This window comes from Brienomyrus brachyistius, chromosome 5 (genome assembly GCF_023856365.1).
Source record: "Brienomyrus brachyistius isolate T26 chromosome 5, BBRACH_0.4, whole genome shotgun sequence".
Classification (NCBI taxonomy): Eukaryota; Metazoa; Chordata; class Actinopteri; order Osteoglossiformes; family Mormyridae; genus Brienomyrus; species Brienomyrus brachyistius.
Genome location: NC_064537.1, coordinates 35,506,581 through 35,523,312, shown reverse-complemented (window position 1 = coordinate 35,523,312; position 16,732 = coordinate 35,506,581). Strand labels below are relative to the sequence as shown.

Here is a 16,732-nt window from a genome sequence, read left to right as displayed (position 1 = left end):
GGGAAAGGTGAAGGAGACAGTGAAAGCCTTGATATCTCTTTTGATTATTTTGCCCGTCCACAGTCTAAGGATTTAGATTTTTTTTTAAGTATCACCCAATTCAAACATCTGAAAGAGCCATTCCTGATGTATTACATTCAAAAGATGGCACAAACAGAAAATGGCTGACATACAATGAAAGTAATCACTCCCTATTCTGCTCAGTATGTCTTGCATTTGCAAAACCTTTAGGCAGTGACAGTGCATTTGTCAAAGGAGGTATGCAGGCCTGGAAACATACCCATCAGAGAGTACAGGAACATGAGAGAAGCAGTATCCGTAGAGAAAGTGCTGAAACCTTTTTTCTTAGAGTCAACAAAGCAGATATCCATACCCTTCTGACTGATAAGCAAATGACCGTCCATCGAGACCAGGTTAGAAAGAGAAGGCAGGTCTTGGAACATGTGATTGATGTAGTGAAAGTTATTGGTAAATGTGACTGCAGCAGCAGAGGTGGCCTGGGAGTGGAGTCAAATTCCCGGCCTGAATTATTGTCCCAGTCCGCCACTGAATGTAGCTCAGACTATTTTGAATTTGACATCCGTCATAGTCATCCGGCTAAGTAAGAAATCCTGCTTCGTGAACTATGCTCCAGCAAAGGTAAATCTCTGGCGACGCCCAGGTCCTCTAACTCAACACAGTGTCATTTAAAATGAATGAGGAGTAACGAAGTTGTGTTATGGACTGTGCAAATGCACATTTCAAACGCTAGATGGCGATGTTAATATTCCTTTTATTTTAAGAATACGGAATCAACGAAAAAGAAGAGGAGCAGGAAGTAGAAAATAGACGCTGAGTTGTGGTGTCAAGGAGACGGTAGAGTAATATGGCTGTTTGGATCTGTGCAAGAGAACTTAAAATAAGTAACATAAGTTATTAATTACTGGTGATGCATTTAAAACATCACTCATTTATTAAGTTTTTATTGAAGGCCATATTCGTCGGTTTTTATTCAGAAAACAGCTCTTAATGTGTTATTAAGCAAAATGGGATGTTTAACAGCAGTTAGCAACATTAAATTAGTTTTTTTCCTGAATAGGTTTTATGCTAATTCCTTCGTTCTCCAATAAATGGCGGGTTTGCTTTGGTGTATCGTGGTGCCGTTTTCTGCGGTTTTGATTGCGAATTGGTTCGGGACTGTTGTTTTGCAGACGACGTTTTCTGAATTTAGCAATTCTACGGGATTTCCATGGCTGGCCGAGGACTCCGTTAACTTTACAGCTACGGATACCACTTTCATGACTTATACCGCAACCCCTGAGACAGTGTCTGCGGCGAGTGCGCAACCAAATTCAACTCTTGCCGATGGCAACACTAACTCTACATTATTACCAACTGATAACATTACAAATTCTACATTGTTATCAACTGATGTCAACACAAATGAGACATTACTAACTGAGGCCGCTACAGGTTCTGCGATACCGACTGAGGCTACCACAGATGCCAGATTAATAACAACTAATGTTCCCACAAAGACAAGTGTAATAGGTGCAACTTGATTTTTGTATCACATTGATTATTTAGTAAAGTTCCTTGCGGTCAGACAGCGTGTATGTTCTGTTTAATTGTTTCTCCCTTTTCAGGCTGTTCATGTGATATTAGCCCACAGTTTTGTGACATTGGTTGCTGCTGTGATTTTATCGACTGTGGTGTCAGTGACCTGAATACGGTCTTCAGTGGCTGTGAGACTGTGGAGAGGTGAGATGACAGTGGATAGTGATAGCTAAACAGTATTTTTAGTATGTGTTTGCAAAGTAAATGAAACGTTTAATTTCATCAATTGCATTAATGGAATTTTTAAATTTGCATGTTCCTGGTATGCTGGTTTTATGTTAGAATTGAGTGCATTGAAAGTCTTAGCATGTGCTGGTGTGTTTGAAAACTGTTGGATTGTTTTACAGTTATGCTGTATGCATTGAGAGTTGGCTGATGTTCAGAGGGAATGTAGACCCCAGTCTCATAGCTGTCAATGAAACTTTCTTCTGTGTACGAAGTCTAGAAGGTAAACCTGTCTTTTTCAATAATGATTTGTTTACTGCTTTTGTATCTCAGTTCTTTAGCGTAATATAAGCTGTCCAACAAGCTCAGTGTCAGTCTTCTTTTTAAATATAATAATATTTCTGTTTCCTGCAAAATACTCAATGCAGATAACCTGACAATCCAGCAGAGTCATCCTGCTCTTTCATGGCTCCCAGAGATACAGGATTTGTACTCATTTGCTGAACATAGAGTTCAGTCTTCCAGCCTTGCAGCTAGAGCTTTTTACAAGGTGGGGACCTATGTCTGCATTTTTGTCACAATCATTGTGATTGCAGTTGTAGCATATATAGCTTGGTCACTGCGTTATATTAACACACATTAATCTACATCTGTCTGTCCCAGGCTGATGATGTCATCTTAACCTATTACAATAGCTCATCATTATTGGGTGTATTCAGACAGCCATCACCAGGAGTAAGCACTACTTCGTGTGTGGACTGGAACCCTGGGAGTAAGATTTTCTAATATTTGGATTGCAGTGTACTGTAATGTTATTTCTCATTTGACTGTTCAAAAAGAAACCAAACTAAAAGGATCCTTTCTAGACGTCGAAATAGCTTCTTCAGATTATAATTTCATATTCTAAATTGTATTCCATCTTATATATCAAATACTGAATTTAAGGGATATACAACACTTAAAATTATGGTTTGGTAATTCTATAACCAGTGGAACCCTTAACCATCACACACACAGTCAAAGTGCCCATTGCATTCCAGTTGCTTAACTATTAGCTTCTACAGTCAGATGGTTTTACAGCATAATCATCATGTTGGCTTGAACTGCAGATGTTTAAGTTCTGGTTTGCATTCTTCAATTGTAAAGAGTTACAAAAATATAGTAATGAGATGAAACTTTTCAGTTCATGCTTGCCCATGTTTCCTACACATTTTGGAGCAGGATAAACTTCATGTTACTCGCACTGAATGACAGATGTTTTCAATTCACTGTCTATGTATTTATGTTTGAATGACAGGATTCCTGCGCTCCCTCTCTTTCTCCTGTTCCCGCTCCCTGACTGCACAGAGCTGTCTCATAGACCCCAGTCTTAATGCCCGCTCCTACTTCTCTGGAATCAGTCTGCTAAAGGTCTGTGGCTCTGATTCAATGAATTTTCTGACTTTTCATATGATTGTGCTTTTGTATTGGTGCCACCTTTTCTTGAAATGGGCCAGAACAGAGTTTTATCATTTGTATAAGTTAGATGTGAGGCATTTTTAAAGTATAGTTCTAAAATTGTAATATACAAATTTCAGCACTTAAATGTTATGTGCACCAAAGACAACATTCATGAGTTCCTTGTTCCCAGTTACTTCCTGTTTTCTTCTCACTCATTTGCAGTGAATGTAGTCCAGACCCTTATAGAGAGCTGGTGAAGAGTCAGATGTAAAACTTGGCTCACAAAGAGTTGAATACCTGTGTCAAATGATAAAAGTATTGAAGAGTCTGCAGTAACTGTAGGCTGCCTGCAATATAAATTATCATTAGAGGAGAAGAGAATTTTTAAATTCAAAATATTCTATTAGTTTTAGCAAGAAGGAGTGTTGCAGAATATATGTTTTCATTATTTAAAAGGGACTATTTATGTATTAGAAGACATATGTCAGGAGATAGAAATGAGATGAAATTTGCTAAGAAGTGGTCACTTAGTCTTATTAATAAGACATTGAGATACTAGGCAAGCAGAAAAACTAAAATGATCAAATCTCTGTACTTACAATTGCATCACAATCTGATGTTTCTCAGGATAGCATGGGATCTTTTGGAAGATGTGCGGCTGGTGATGGTTACATCACCAAAATACAATTTGCATTGTTGACAGCTGTACAGTTCCTCAGGGTCTTCATAGAGAAAATTCATGACCACAGGCATTCATTAGTTATCTCATTTGCATTAGTGGAAGAAAAAGGTTCACAGGTTCATTGGCTGCTTGACACAAGCAGGAAGTATTTCTAGGTTTTTCAGCACTGGTTTCTCTTCTTCACGGCTGTTTAGAATCAGCCTTTTCTGGCAACGCCATGTAAATTGATCTAACAGTGATTTGTGTTGCAGGTCCCATTCTCTCAGAACGTCTCCCTCCCTGGATTTACAGTAAGACTGAACATTTACAAATGAAGTGTTTGTTTCAGAATGAATGACTTTTGGTTTTACGGGTCTGTTGACTCTCTTGCGTTTAGATACCGGTTGTTCCACTATCAGAATGGCCGGAACCAAGCATCCAGAATGGTTCCTGTTTGAACGTGGTATCAAAGGCTAGTTAACATCAGTATTATTTTAATAAATGAATAAAAAACACTGTTGACAGATAACTTAGTGTCTACAAATGTACTATAATAGAACGTAGATCATAAAATGCACATCATTGAATTTTCATTGAGAACATGTACTGGATAAGATAAAGATTTTATTGTTATTGGAATGTAATCTTCCAGGTGCAGCACATACTTCAGTACAGTAGCAGCGGTACCATTATCAAGGTGACAGTGAATGTGACACTAACAGACAGCGACGTGGACTTGCAGCTGCTGCAGCAGCACGACGTTACCTACCAGGTGGACAGATGCCTTCTCCATACGATGTATGGTTATATGTGTCTATGACCTTAGAAAAGATTAACTGAATGTTTGTCGTGTAACAGTTAGCCGCGCCTTCTGCTACCCATGGACCTACTGCAGCAGTCGGACTGAAGCCGGGAGCTCCTGTGATCGCTCAGTTCACTGACAGGGTCCAGCCTGTATCCTTTGCGTGGGTGTCCAAGACCAAGTTAGTCAGTAGAGCTTGTTTTTCAGGGTTCACTTGCTGTTAAACCTACACATTAGGGGACGTGAGCATATGGTGGCCAGGAAGGTTGGACCCTAAGCTAACTTTAGATTCCCAGAAATGTTTCACTCCTGAACGGTATTTGTTACCTTTGTTATTTACCCGGCACATTTGCAATCTCACAATGTTCTAGAACTGTTATGCTGTTACTAGCGCCATTTATGTATACCTATTAAGTATATTTGTAGTGTGGTTACTTTGTTGAACTGCATTGGGAAAGGCACAACATTGAATTGAAAAATTTGTAATAACATCTTTCCTCTTTAATGCCCATTCTGTTATGTTTTACTTCCTGTGTGAACCTCTGTCTAATCCATGACTGAGCGTCTGTCAGTTAACAATCCAAGGCATATCTCCAGGAGGCGAGTGTTCCAGTTCTCTTCTTAGCAGGACTGCGATCCTCTTCCCACAAAACTACATTACTGGCTGTGCCTACAGGTGAGACAGTCTGCGATGGAGGCCGTATGTGTGTCATTCTCTGCTGTGCTCTAAGCCCCCTCCTCTCTCCAGCTCCTTTTCACGCAGCTGCTCAGAGCTGCGCTCTCAGCTGTATCAGATTCTTCGGGGCACCTCAACCCCCACTTTTGTGGCTATGAATGCAGGGACCCAGCCGAACTGGACAGGAGTGATTACTCAGGACTGCTTCAATAGTCCTCCTGTGAGTATAGTCAGTACAGTCTTTTTATGGTTGTATGGAAATTTACCTCGGTAACATTTTCTTTGGGTGTTACCAGTAGCACATTCTTCCATGCCCCCCCCCCCCAATGTGCTTTTCTTCATTTCTCAGGATGACTCCTGTGAGTCAGGCTGCCTCCTGCCCCTGACTCTTTCTGTGCAGCTACTCTGGGCTCAGCGGGGACTCCTCTCTTTACCGCAGAGTCAAATATTAGGGGCTAAATTCCTGTTTCACTGTAAGACAGTCCAGGTAAAGATTCATTTCCCCTCCTTTTCAAATGTTGATTTTCTCGTCTTTTGTGCAGCTTGACTAAAGTGATATTGCTCTGCCTGTGTAATGCAGTGCCTTTTACCCCTTGGTTTTCTGCAGTGCCCGCTCGCCACCCCGCTTACCGTGATGACCGAGGTGACATTTTCAGATGCCACAATCTACCCAGTGCCCCCCAGGGGCCAGCCACAGCCAGATTGGAAAGTCCCCTTCGGCTTCTTTTCCCGAGGGGCAGATGAGCAGGAAAACTTGCTGGTGCTGAACTGCTCTGGATACACTGATACATTGTGGTCATGTACACTGTGGGCTGTAGGTTTTATATTGTCTGTGGTACTGTAGAGCTGGTATTGACGGGAGCCCTTCCCTACACAGCACTGGTAAATGTAGTTTGTAATGTATGATGGATGATCTGTGCTGGCACTTGGACTTGAGAAATCCAAAACAGTGTGTGACTTACATCTGTCACTGACAGGAAGTCACCCATAGGCATAGCAACATTTTCAAAGTGGCACCAAAGATTGTTTTTTTTTTGTTTTTTTAATAGAATAAATATTCATCTTCTTCTATTGTACACCTTTTATGATGATGATGATGATTATTATTATTATAATGTCTTTTGTTGCTGTTCATGTAGAGGAATGCTACATGTGTACCGTCTCGTGCTCTCTCTCCTTGCCAGTCTTGCGGACATAGTTCAGGAGGTGGACAATTGCACTAGGGGTTATCCCTGGCAATCGGGTAGCAGCGCTGAGCTGTGGAACAGAGTGAAACTAAGAATGATAAAGCATTTAAAGTACACTGGAACCATACCATAATATTTTCTGCTGAATAGATACAGGAAAACTGGGTTTTGAACTAGTGAAGATATGTAACAGTGTGTTTAAAAAGTGGATACTACTACTATTAGCATAAAAAGGCCCAACTCACAGTGTGTGGCTTGGCCCGGTCCAGGACCTCTCTAGCCTCCATGGACAGTGAGATTGGGAGGGTGAGATAGTCGACATCTTGGGGCAGAGAGAGATTCTCATCCTTCCGTACTCTTTCCATCTCCTGCTCCTGCATCATGTAGTGGGGACGGTACAGCCCTGGGAGGGATTTACACACACATTAGACCGGTGCACACACAGAACCAAGAAAACCCCAATTCTGCTTCACTTACCTTCGATTTTGAGTCTCTCAGAGAACTCCAGGTATGCTGACAGGCATCCTGGGAAAGCAGACACCAGCATCTCAAAGGTGACGTCTTTGTACTCCAACAGCTCCAGACCACTAAGGGGAAGAGAAAAATATACTTGCTAAAATATCCAGAACTGATATGGCACAAAATAATGGAACTTAGTTAAAATTTTATGAATAGAAACCAGTACCACTTCATAAGAGTAGTCTTTTTGTACATGGTTTATGATCAGGTTATGAATTAGGTTAATACTTTAATCTTTAATAGGCAATTATCCATCCATCCATTTTCCAAACCGCTTATCCTATTGGGTCGCGGGGGGTCCGGAGCCTATCCCGGAAGCAATGGGCACGAGGCAGGGAACAACCCAGGATGGGGGGCCAGCCCATCGCAGGGCACACTCACACACCATTCACTCACACATGCACACCTATGGGCAATTTAGCGACTCCAATTAGCCTCAGCATGTTTTTGGACTGTGGGGGGAAACCGGAGTACCCGGAGGAAACCCCACGACGACATGGGGAGAACATGCAAACTCCACACACGTGTGACCCAGGCGGAGACTCGAACCCGGGTCCCAGAGGTGTGAGGCAACAGTGCTAACCACTGCACCACCATGCCGCCCCCTAATAGGCAATTATAAACAACCTTTAACAAATTGTTTTATTAATGTTACTGCCATTTGTAAGCGTCGAAAGGGAGCCTTATTGTAAAGTGGTACTCAGACACCTCATTTGTGCAACTAGTGTAACAGTTTGCCCAGGAGAAATGGATAGATTCACTTTGCAGATACACAGTGCTACTGGGTAAAAGCAACAGTACTACCTAAACATTGTGAGTTTCCACCAAGTATGACAATGCACTCACTTAAGTTTGACACTCTTGGTTTTGCTTAAATGTATCTGTCCTAGCATCTCCATCCACTTGGTACAAGACATGGAGATGGACTCCAAGGCAGCCATTGCATCCCGTAGTCCGTCCGTCATCCTCACTGCCTCCTTGTAGCGCTGCATGGACACACAGCCCATCTCTTCATAACCTAACAAAGAGCACACCCATATTCACAACTGGCAGTCATGCTGGACATATCACACTGTTCCGGAACAGAGCCGGTGAGGCTCTTACCTCTGGCAGAAAGGCGGAGGTCAGCGTTATCGGAGCGCAGAGCGATCCTGAACTCTGCTCGGCTTGTGAACATGCGGTACGGTTCTGTGACTCCCTGCACAATCAGGTCATCGATCAGGACTCCTATGTAACTCTGGGTGCGGGAGAGGGCGAGCAGGGGCAGCGAGAGTGCTGCTCGAGCTGCACTGACTCCTGCCCACAGCCCCTGGGGGGGGGGGGGGGGGGGGGGAGCATTAACAACAACAACAAGGACTTCACTTTTTTTTTTTTTTTTTGCAGTGACATTGGTGGAACAGTAAGGGCAGGACGCAGGTGCTTGAGTTAGATTACTGTGCAGTTCAACATATTCGGTGGAATAAATGGATTTCCACCCACCTATCTGTCCATCTGCTAAGTCAGATGTGGTTATTTTGTATGCTGGGATGTCAGAGAGCACTGCCAATATTGGCTCTGCAGTTAGCTGCCATTGTCTGCTGCTATGACCAGTACCTGTGCAGCCGCCTCCTCATAGCCTGTGGTCCCATTGATCTGTCCAGCAAGAAACAGCCCCTGAGCCTTTTTTACCTGGAGGGAGGGTGACAGCTGAGTGGGGCACACAAAGTCATACTGCACCCCATAACCTGAAATAGGGACAGAGGGAATGTAAAAGTATTAAAGGTGAAGATGATAAGTAAACAGCTAATTTATTACATGTTGTGCTGTAATCGCGTTGTTTTAAATCACGATTTCCATTTGAAATAGATAAGCTGTTCAGCCCTAAACAATGGTAATGATGTATTCCATACCCGGGGTACGGATCTCTGCATGCTTCAAGGCTGGGATCTCCCTGATGAGTCGGAGCTGAAGCTCAGGGGGCAGGGTCATGGACAGGCCCTGGGGGTACAGCAGGTCCGAGGCCACCCCCTCTGGCTCTAGCCACACCTGCTGCTCCCGGCCCGGAAAGCGCAGCACACGCGACTCGATCGACGGACAGTATCTGATGGGGGGACAGGCCACGTTTCAAAGTTCGGCACAGCGCTGGGTCCAGCAGTTCGGGCAGCCTGGGTGCATCCAGCGCGTGCGTGTACCTGGGGCCTTTGGTGTCCTGCTGGATGTGGGCGTTAAGGTGCAGGCCCTCCTTCACCACTCTTTCCACACCAGGGGTGGTTTGAGTCAGGTAACATGGCAGCTGTTCTTCTGGCTAAGAAAATACCCAGATAATCAGGCAGAGAGAATAGTCATCATTTATGACAGAGAAGAAATCATCCATCCACCCATTTTCTGTAACCGCTTGTCCTATTCAGGGGCACGGGGGGTCTGGAACCTATCCTGGAAACTATGAACGCAAGACAACTAAGGTGGGGACACCAACCCAGTTTTTTAGTGATCAAAATCAAATGTGCAGTAGAGACATTATTTTAGAGCTTAGGGTTTATTTCCATTGTGGTTTTTTCCAGTTGCGAAGATTCATAAATGGAGAATTTACAATGTGAAAACACCTAACTTGTGAAAAGTAATAGTGTTCAAGAACTTGTAAAAACTGGATTCTAAGTTTTCATTCCAGCTGACTATATTCAGGTGCATTAATTTGTAGAAATAAAAAATTAAATGAAAAAAAATCTAATATTGAGGCCACCCAGCACATGGGAAATATGGCATATGATTTAAATATTAATTTGTTGAGTGAGATTCAGTTCTCTTTGGTGACTACGTGTCCATAGCCAGGCCCATTGAACGCTGAGGCCATACCTTACAACGCGTCTCTTTGTTAAGGAAGCTGAAGGGGGTTGGCTGCTTGTCCCCAGGACACACTTTCGTGAGGGACAGCTGCACCGTGTCCTTCACTATACGTGGGGGGGTGCCGGTCCTCAGCCGACCTATTTTCAAGCCCAGTGTTTCCCGCAGAGTGTAGGAGAGACCACTACAAGATGGGGGGTCTCCCATCCTCCCCCCCTGGGAAACCGTCTGACCCATGAAGAGGGCACCAGACAGGAAGGTACCAGTGGTGAGAATAACAGACTTTGCGCTGATGGGCTGGGCTCCACCTGCTGTTGGGAGAGAATGGAATCAGCACTCCTTCATGCAGATTAGATAACAGTGACACACTGTGAAATCGTCAATACAAACGACAAACAACCACTTACCCATACGGACTCCAGTGACTCTGATTTGGCCTGGCTGGTCTGGGTTGGGCTTTGACACCAGTAATCCCTCCACTGCTCCTTCTAGTACAGTCAATCTGGGTGTGGAGAGCAGCTCTGACTGGTGGGAAAGAGCATACAGGTGGATATACGGCTTAAGAAATTAGTTTAAGAAATGAGGAACTTGGCAATTATGTAGATGGATGGAAAACAGGCTATTCTCTGCAGTCAAGTTAACATAAAACCTCCACATACTCTAAATATGTGTGGTTCTGTACAGCTCAGCATTCAAGGTGCTGCATGAAAAAAAAACCCTTGAACTTTACATTCACATCATTTAGCAGGCATTTTTATCCAAGGTGACTTGTAAGTGAAGATCAGAAAGTAAGTAGGATACTGTCTCTTAAGCAAATGGAGTTAAGGGCCTTGCTCAACAGTGACATCAATCTGCCATCCAAGGGATTTGAGCAAGTAAACTTCTGATCTATTACATTATCCATCTCTACACTTCTGCCTTTCAAACACTACCTGGCTTCCCACTACCTTCTCTCCCTAGCGCACCCTACCTGGACGTATTCCCCTTAGCACACGCCCCACCTAGCACACCCTACCTGGACGTACTGCCCTTAGCACACGCCCCACCTAGTGGGCCATACCTGGACGCACTCCCCTTAGTGCACTCTACCTGGACATACTTCATAGTAGCACGTGCCCCATCTAGTGCGCCCTACCTGGACGTACTCCCCTTAACACCTGCCTCACCTATTGCGCCACACCAAGATGGACTCCCGCTAGCATGCGCCCCACCTAGTGCACCATACCTGGATGTACTCCCCTTAGCACACACCCCACCTAGCGCACCCTAGCTGGACATACTCCCCTTAGCATGTGCCCCATCTAGCACACCCTACCTGGAGGTACTCACCTTAGCACACGCCCACCTAGTGCACCATACCTGGATGTACTCCCCTTAGCACACACCCCACCTAGCGCACCCTAGCTGAACGTACTCCCCTTAGCATGTGCCCCATCTAGGACACCCTACCTGGATGTACTCCCCTTAGCACGCGCCCCACCTAGTGCACCATACCTGAACGGACTCCCCCTAGCATGTGCCCTACCTAGTGTGCCATATCTGGACGGACTCCCCCTAGTGCGCCCTACCTGGATGAACTCTCTGTATCGATCTCGGTCCAGCTGAGCCCGGGGCCCCCACACAGCCGGACCCTTGCTTCGGTTCAGGATGGAGAAATGGATCCCAGCCCAGTCTCCTGCACGACCGCACAATCCATCAAGGGCATCCACCTCACGGACCAGGTGGCCTTTCCCCACACCGCCCAGCGAGGGGTTACAGGACAGCACCCCTGGAAAGATGGTGTCCACAATTTCAAATACAGTACAGCAATATTGCAAGAAAGGGGGTCTACTAAGTTTCCAAAATATCTTTGTCATATAAGAGGCAGAGAAGGAAGGTTAAAATGGCTCACAAAACTACTACAACACTCAAAATACGTGTTGGGAGGCATGAGCTCCTCTGTTCAATCCTGATGCTACTTCAGTAATTTGACACTGATCTTCATTTGTAATTTTCAACCTGTCAACCAGTGTTTCTTATCCCTATCCTCATGAACCCCCAGCAGTCCACATTTTTGCTCCCTCCTAGCCCATCAAAAACACAGGATACTTGATGCAGACATGTTGAGAGCTGGGAGGGAGCAAAAATATTGAGTGTATGGGGGTCCCTGAAAAGTAGGTTGAGAAACACTGCTATAGACAGTGTGAATTTTGTGGGCCATAAACAGCCCCACAGTAATCTTATTAGTGACAAGCCTCCTATCTGCATTCATTCCAGTTGATAACACAATGCCTGAAGCAATCTTCATCCATACATAACCATTTCATTGAAGGATCACTCCATTTTAACTCAGCAGTCTTCACGTCACCATTTTTGATTTTGTTCAATTTATGTATGCGAATTACACATACCTTCCAGACCTGTGGCATGTGGACTGCAAACCTGACCAGTGATATGCTTGGACTTCAACTTGCAAGATAAAGGACACATTCTCTGAATAGGTACCTAAAATACTTTACACACTTTTGGTTACACTTTGAGGACATTCGAAGCAATTTTTTTTTTTTTTTATGAAAGAAGTGAATTAAAAGAAAGTAAGATTAGTGCATAGTTTCAGTGTTATTTTTGTAAGTTCAGGGCCTTGTAACTTGAATAACACCAATTTTTTTCTGGTCTGAAAGCAGGTGAGTACTTTTTTCATAATTAAGTTAAAAAAAAAGAAAAGAACCTATGCAATTCTATAGTATCTTTACATCCTGTAAAGCGGACCAAGAAACATGTCAGTGTTGTATATACAAGTAGTACAGGTACATATGTATTTCAGAAAAAAAAACAGACTCCACTTCAGTGTTTCTTCATAACCAAAGACAGAACAAAATGCAGTGTGTGAGATGAACTTCGAAGATTGAAAGAAAACAGACACAAAAGTTAAATTTGACCACACCACTAAAAAGTACTCCTTTTGAGCTTTCCAACAAGCTATGACATTAAAGAGATGTAACAGGAAACATATTACGGCTCATTACGCTGTTACGCTGATGGTACACCGCAGTTCTTTTTGGTAAAAAGTCACACATGCTCCTGTCCTTTACATTAAGGAATGAAATATTCCCTGTAATTTTACTGTAACGACGATAACAGATTAGATAAGGACGGGTGAGAGACCGGTTCTCACCTATGGTTTTTATCTTTTGGGTAATGAGCAGTGTCTCTGCGCCCACTCTGGCCGCAGCGGCGGCAGCCTCGGTGCCAGCATGTCCGCCTCCCACAACGATAACGTCGTAGTACCTGCAGGCGAGGTGACCTGCTGCCCGTGAAGACGGGGACAGCAGCAACTTTGATCTGCGAAGTAGCATCAGCAAGCCAACTGTAAACTGAAAATATAAAGCGTACTTGAGGAAATACCTGAAAACGCATATGAGTGCTTCAGCAATTTCTTGTGGTTTTGATTTGGAATCGGATATTACGAGAAACATATACAGACCTTAAAATAGGTAAACGTAGCTGGAGGAGATTACCTTTTCTGATTTAGGAATAATCTAACCTTTTTGCTAAATACTATTCTAACAATTCTTTTTCTAATTATTTTCTGATACGATTAGTAACTACGTTTTCTACCCTGAAGCTCACGCTATTTTGTGTTTTTTCCTTTATCGGTCGCCACATTTTATATTAGAATAGATTCACTCCTTCGTTCATGTTTTGCATGCTTGAAATCGCACTTGGTAACATGCAGGGCGCCGCCATTGAATTACACGTCATTCCCCCCCCATACCAGTTCAGCGCAAACCCCGCCCCCCATCTCTGACGAAACCCGAAGGTTTAAGCCATGGGCAACTACTGTGAATCATTGACTGACTGTTATTGCAATGGCATTGCTTAACACCTTGAGTAACTGTCTCTTAGGTGATGAAGCCAGGTAAAAAAGAAATGTTCTTTCTCGACTCATGATGTGCTAAGAAAAGGACATGATTTGGTGGCCACCAATATGTGTCACTCTTGAGGTCAATTTTCTGTTTATGTTAGTGTGCAGGAACCTGTTCAGTGTTCCAGGTTAAGTACATTTTAGATCACGTTCTGATCTATTTTGTGTTCAGCATGTCTTCAGTTTATTCAGTGAATTCACATGTTTACTTGACAGACCTGTACTGTGGAGTACAGCCTTTTGATTAAAAGGTGATACATCAGATGTTAAATCAGATATTTAAATAATAGTATTAAAATACCTAGAAGATGAGTTCTGACAGTAGAATTGGTTTATCCGATATAGTTACCAAATTATGTCATTAAATTGTTGTTATAATTGGGCAGTGCAGTTCAGTCTGAATAAATGTGTCAGCTAAATGCTGTAAATGTTAAAATATGATGAAACAGAAATTACAGAACTTCTGTAGAGGTTGATCAAGACTAAGCATATGAATGTACTTTCGGGTCAGTCCATGCCAAATCAACCAGGGGCTCCATGGGCATCATTCCTGATTTTGATGAAAACTTGGTATTTAAAATTTGATCCCTATAGAGAACACTGAAAATTCCCCAAGTTTTATTGAAAAATTCAGATGCAGTCCAAAGTTATGGCCCTTTCAAATTTGCGTGCCACGCCCCTTTTTTGTGTGATTATATCGAGATTTTCTTATACAGTTATATTGATGAAATGTGATTAAACAGTGTTTTATCCCATTGTGATAATAAAGGGGTTTCCAGGCCAAGACTTTGGGGTTGACTGTGGCATCTACATGTTGATGGTAAGATTCGTCATTCAGATATTTTTGGACTGTCAAGATGCTTTTGAGAATAAGTCATGAACATTGACATTTTTTTTAATTGACAGTCTGCTTTATATGTGGTGCTGGATGCTCCCTTTTATTACACCATAGTAAGTAGCTCTTTTTAGAGAGCAATAAAGTATGTGTGCAAAGAAATTACTAAATAACACTAAATGCACTAAATTGATTTTTAATAGTTAGACATGCCGAAATTGTGGAAATGGTGGTGCCTGCTGCTAATGGAAAACTTCGATCTCCGAAGGTCAGTGTGTGTGTATCTGTTAAATTTGACTGAAAAATGAAGTTAAAGACACATTATTAATATCAGTATTTCTCCATTATAAGTTATGGGAAGGTATTTGCACACTGGACAAAGGAATCAGAGGCTGTGCTGAGAGGTGAACATGCACCTGTATTCAGACTAAGAAAGCGCAAATCTGTGGAACTTAGCCTGGTCAGTGCACACTTTAAACCTTACTTTTAGCAGTAAATTGTTTTACTTCTGAAAAAGTGTTATAATAATGTTTCTTCCTATGCTTCTGACAGAAACCAGCAGAAGGGATATGCTGGATGGAGACAACATAGAATCCAAGGAGCCATTCCTCTTTGGTTTTCAGGTCCAAGAGGACATGGAATTATTTTTACAGGCCTGTGTTGACCAGCGGGGCCTTCGGGTTAATGCTGTCTGTTATAAGAATGATTAAATTACTGGCACATGAGTGTGTTGATTGATTATTATTTTTTTATTTCATCCTGTTTGTTGTTGCCGTCTAAATAAATTTAACAGTTGATTAAATATAATTATTACATGTCGATCATCATTTATACAACTAGTGTATGTATGTGTGTGTGTGTATGTATGTATATATATATATATATATATAAAAATATTATTTTCTATATATATATATATGTGTATGTTTATAACAGTTGATATCTTGTGACATATATAAACACATACTAGATCAGACCAGATATATATATATATATTTTTTATTTATGTGTATATATATTATATAATTGTTTTATATATACATCAGTGTATGTTTATAACACTTAAGATATCTTATGACTTTATATGTATATATACGCCCGGCTTGTCCGATTCTCGTGTGTGCCACGCCCCCTGATTATGCTTCCCTGATCTTGCCCAGCTGTGTCCGATTATATTCGCCCAGTCCTGTCTATTTCAGTCCATGTCATGTGTCACGCTCGGCGTTTGTGGGTGAGGCGCACGGACGGGGCGAGCGGGTAGAAAGCAGGCGAGCAGGCAGAATCAGGGCAAACGGGGATTTATTGGTATAACGCGGACTGGGGAACATGGCACGCCGACTAACATCAATGACAGACAAGGAAAACTGGGGAGACCAGGACTTAAATGCACAAGACTGATTGAAAGCAAACGGACACAGCTGGGTACAATCCGGGAAACACACGTGGGTAGGCAGGGGGCGTGGCACACAGGAGGAGCCGACGAGCAGGGCATGACAGAACCCCCCCCCCAAAGGCGCGCTTCACCGGGCGCACCAGGGAGGAGGCGACAGACGGGACACGGGAACCGGGACCTGGAGCAAAAAAAACAGAACCATCAACGAGAGATAGGAAACAGGACCGAGGCACAAAACACAGCCAGGGACAAGACAAAGGACAAAACCTGACAGAGGGTCGGGAAAGCAGAGAGACAGACCAGGAAGGGAGACACAGCGGGAACAGGAGGAACAAAGGGGCCAGGAGTGCAAGGCGGGTACACCGGGGCACAAGGAACAGAGACGGGCGGAACGAAAGGGCGAGCAGAAAACGAAGGGGCAGAGACAGGCGGGACAAAGGCAGGGGCGTAGGGAGACAAGGAGGGGGAACAAAGGGGAGCTCGAGGGAGCCCAAGCGGGTGATGGGAGGCAGCCAGAGGGGCCGCAGGCGGCCGGGAGGCCGGAGCCGAAGGGGACCTCGGAGGGGCAGAGGAGACAGGGCGAGGGACCCACGGAGGGGCCAGGGAGGGAGCAGGAGGGAGCACCGGGGAAGGGGACGAGGGAGCTGGAAGGGGCCAGGGCGAAGGCAAGGCGAGGGGGGGAGCCGCCGCAGGTGGCGACGTCCTCCGACGGGCCGAAGGTAGAGGCCCCGCAG

General features: G+C 43.7%; 2 protein-coding genes and 1 long non-coding RNA gene across 3 annotated transcripts; 2 read left to right on the top strand and 1 right to left on the bottom strand.

Moving 5' to 3' along the window:
- The first annotated feature begins 823 nt into the window (after nucleotides 1-823).
- On the top strand, nucleotides 824-6,206 carry LOC125741789 (tectonic-3-like). Its single transcript, XM_049013135.1, has 14 exons — nucleotides 824-855; nucleotides 1,626-1,740; nucleotides 1,944-2,044; nucleotides 2,190-2,311; nucleotides 2,425-2,533; nucleotides 3,059-3,171; nucleotides 4,135-4,173; nucleotides 4,260-4,334; nucleotides 4,515-4,634; nucleotides 4,721-4,816; nucleotides 5,237-5,340; nucleotides 5,413-5,560; nucleotides 5,690-5,827; nucleotides 5,948-6,206. Exons 3-14 carry the CDS (start codon nucleotides 1,972-1,974, stop codon nucleotides 6,182-6,184), a joined length of 1,374 nt encoding a protein of 457 aa, XP_048869092.1. The 5' UTR covers nucleotides 824-855; nucleotides 1,626-1,740; nucleotides 1,944-1,971; the 3' UTR covers nucleotides 6,185-6,206.
- A 251-nt stretch (nucleotides 6,207-6,457) lies between these two features.
- mto1 (mitochondrial tRNA translation optimization 1) lies at nucleotides 6,458-13,616 on the bottom strand. The gene is made up of 13 exons (XM_049013120.1): nucleotides 13,330-13,616; nucleotides 13,021-13,219; nucleotides 11,435-11,634; nucleotides 10,274-10,391; nucleotides 9,879-10,177; nucleotides 9,218-9,330; nucleotides 8,936-9,126; nucleotides 8,640-8,770; nucleotides 8,151-8,355; nucleotides 7,893-8,064; nucleotides 7,005-7,114; nucleotides 6,773-6,930; nucleotides 6,458-6,597 (listed from the first exon to the last, which is right to left on the bottom strand). The coding sequence occupies exons 2-13, from the start codon at nucleotides 13,199-13,201 to the stop codon at nucleotides 6,487-6,489; spliced, it is 1,989 nt and encodes a 662-aa protein (XP_048869077.1). The 5' UTR covers nucleotides 13,202-13,219; nucleotides 13,330-13,616; the 3' UTR covers nucleotides 6,458-6,486.
- A 921-nt stretch (nucleotides 13,617-14,537) lies between these two features.
- On the top strand, nucleotides 14,538-15,440 carry LOC125741799 (uncharacterized). Its single transcript, XR_007397863.1, has 4 exons — nucleotides 14,538-14,590; nucleotides 14,809-14,873; nucleotides 14,957-15,065; nucleotides 15,158-15,440. It is a non-coding gene; the product is annotated as an uncharacterized LOC125741799 (long non-coding RNA).
- The last annotated feature ends 1,292 nt before the right edge of the window (nucleotides 15,441-16,732 follow it).

Bases quoted from the DNA above. Each gene is read 5' to 3' on its own strand.
- mto1 (XM_049013120.1), bottom strand. From the start codon at position 13,201: ATGCTACTTCGCAGATCAAAGTTGCTGCTGTCCCCGTCTTCACGGGCA. The intron at 10,178-10,273 runs GTAAGTGGTTGT...CTCTCCCAACAG, and splicing joins AGTCACTGGAGTCCGTATGG to CAGGTGGAGCCCAGCCCATC. The intron at 8,065-8,150 runs GTAAGAGCCTCA...GCTCTTTGTTAG, and splicing joins CCTCCGCCTTTCTGCCAGAG to GTTATGAAGAGATGGGCTGT.
- LOC125741789 (XM_049013135.1), top strand. From the start codon at position 1,972: ATGTTCAGAGGGAATGTAGACCCCAGTCTCATAGCTGTCAATGAAACT. The intron at 4,335-4,514 runs GCTAGTTAACAT...GTAATCTTCCAG, and splicing joins GTTTGAACGTGGTATCAAAG to GTGCAGCACATACTTCAGTA. The intron at 4,817-5,236 runs GTATCCTTTGCG...AGCGTCTGTCAG, and splicing joins TCACTGACAGGGTCCAGCCT to TTAACAATCCAAGGCATATC.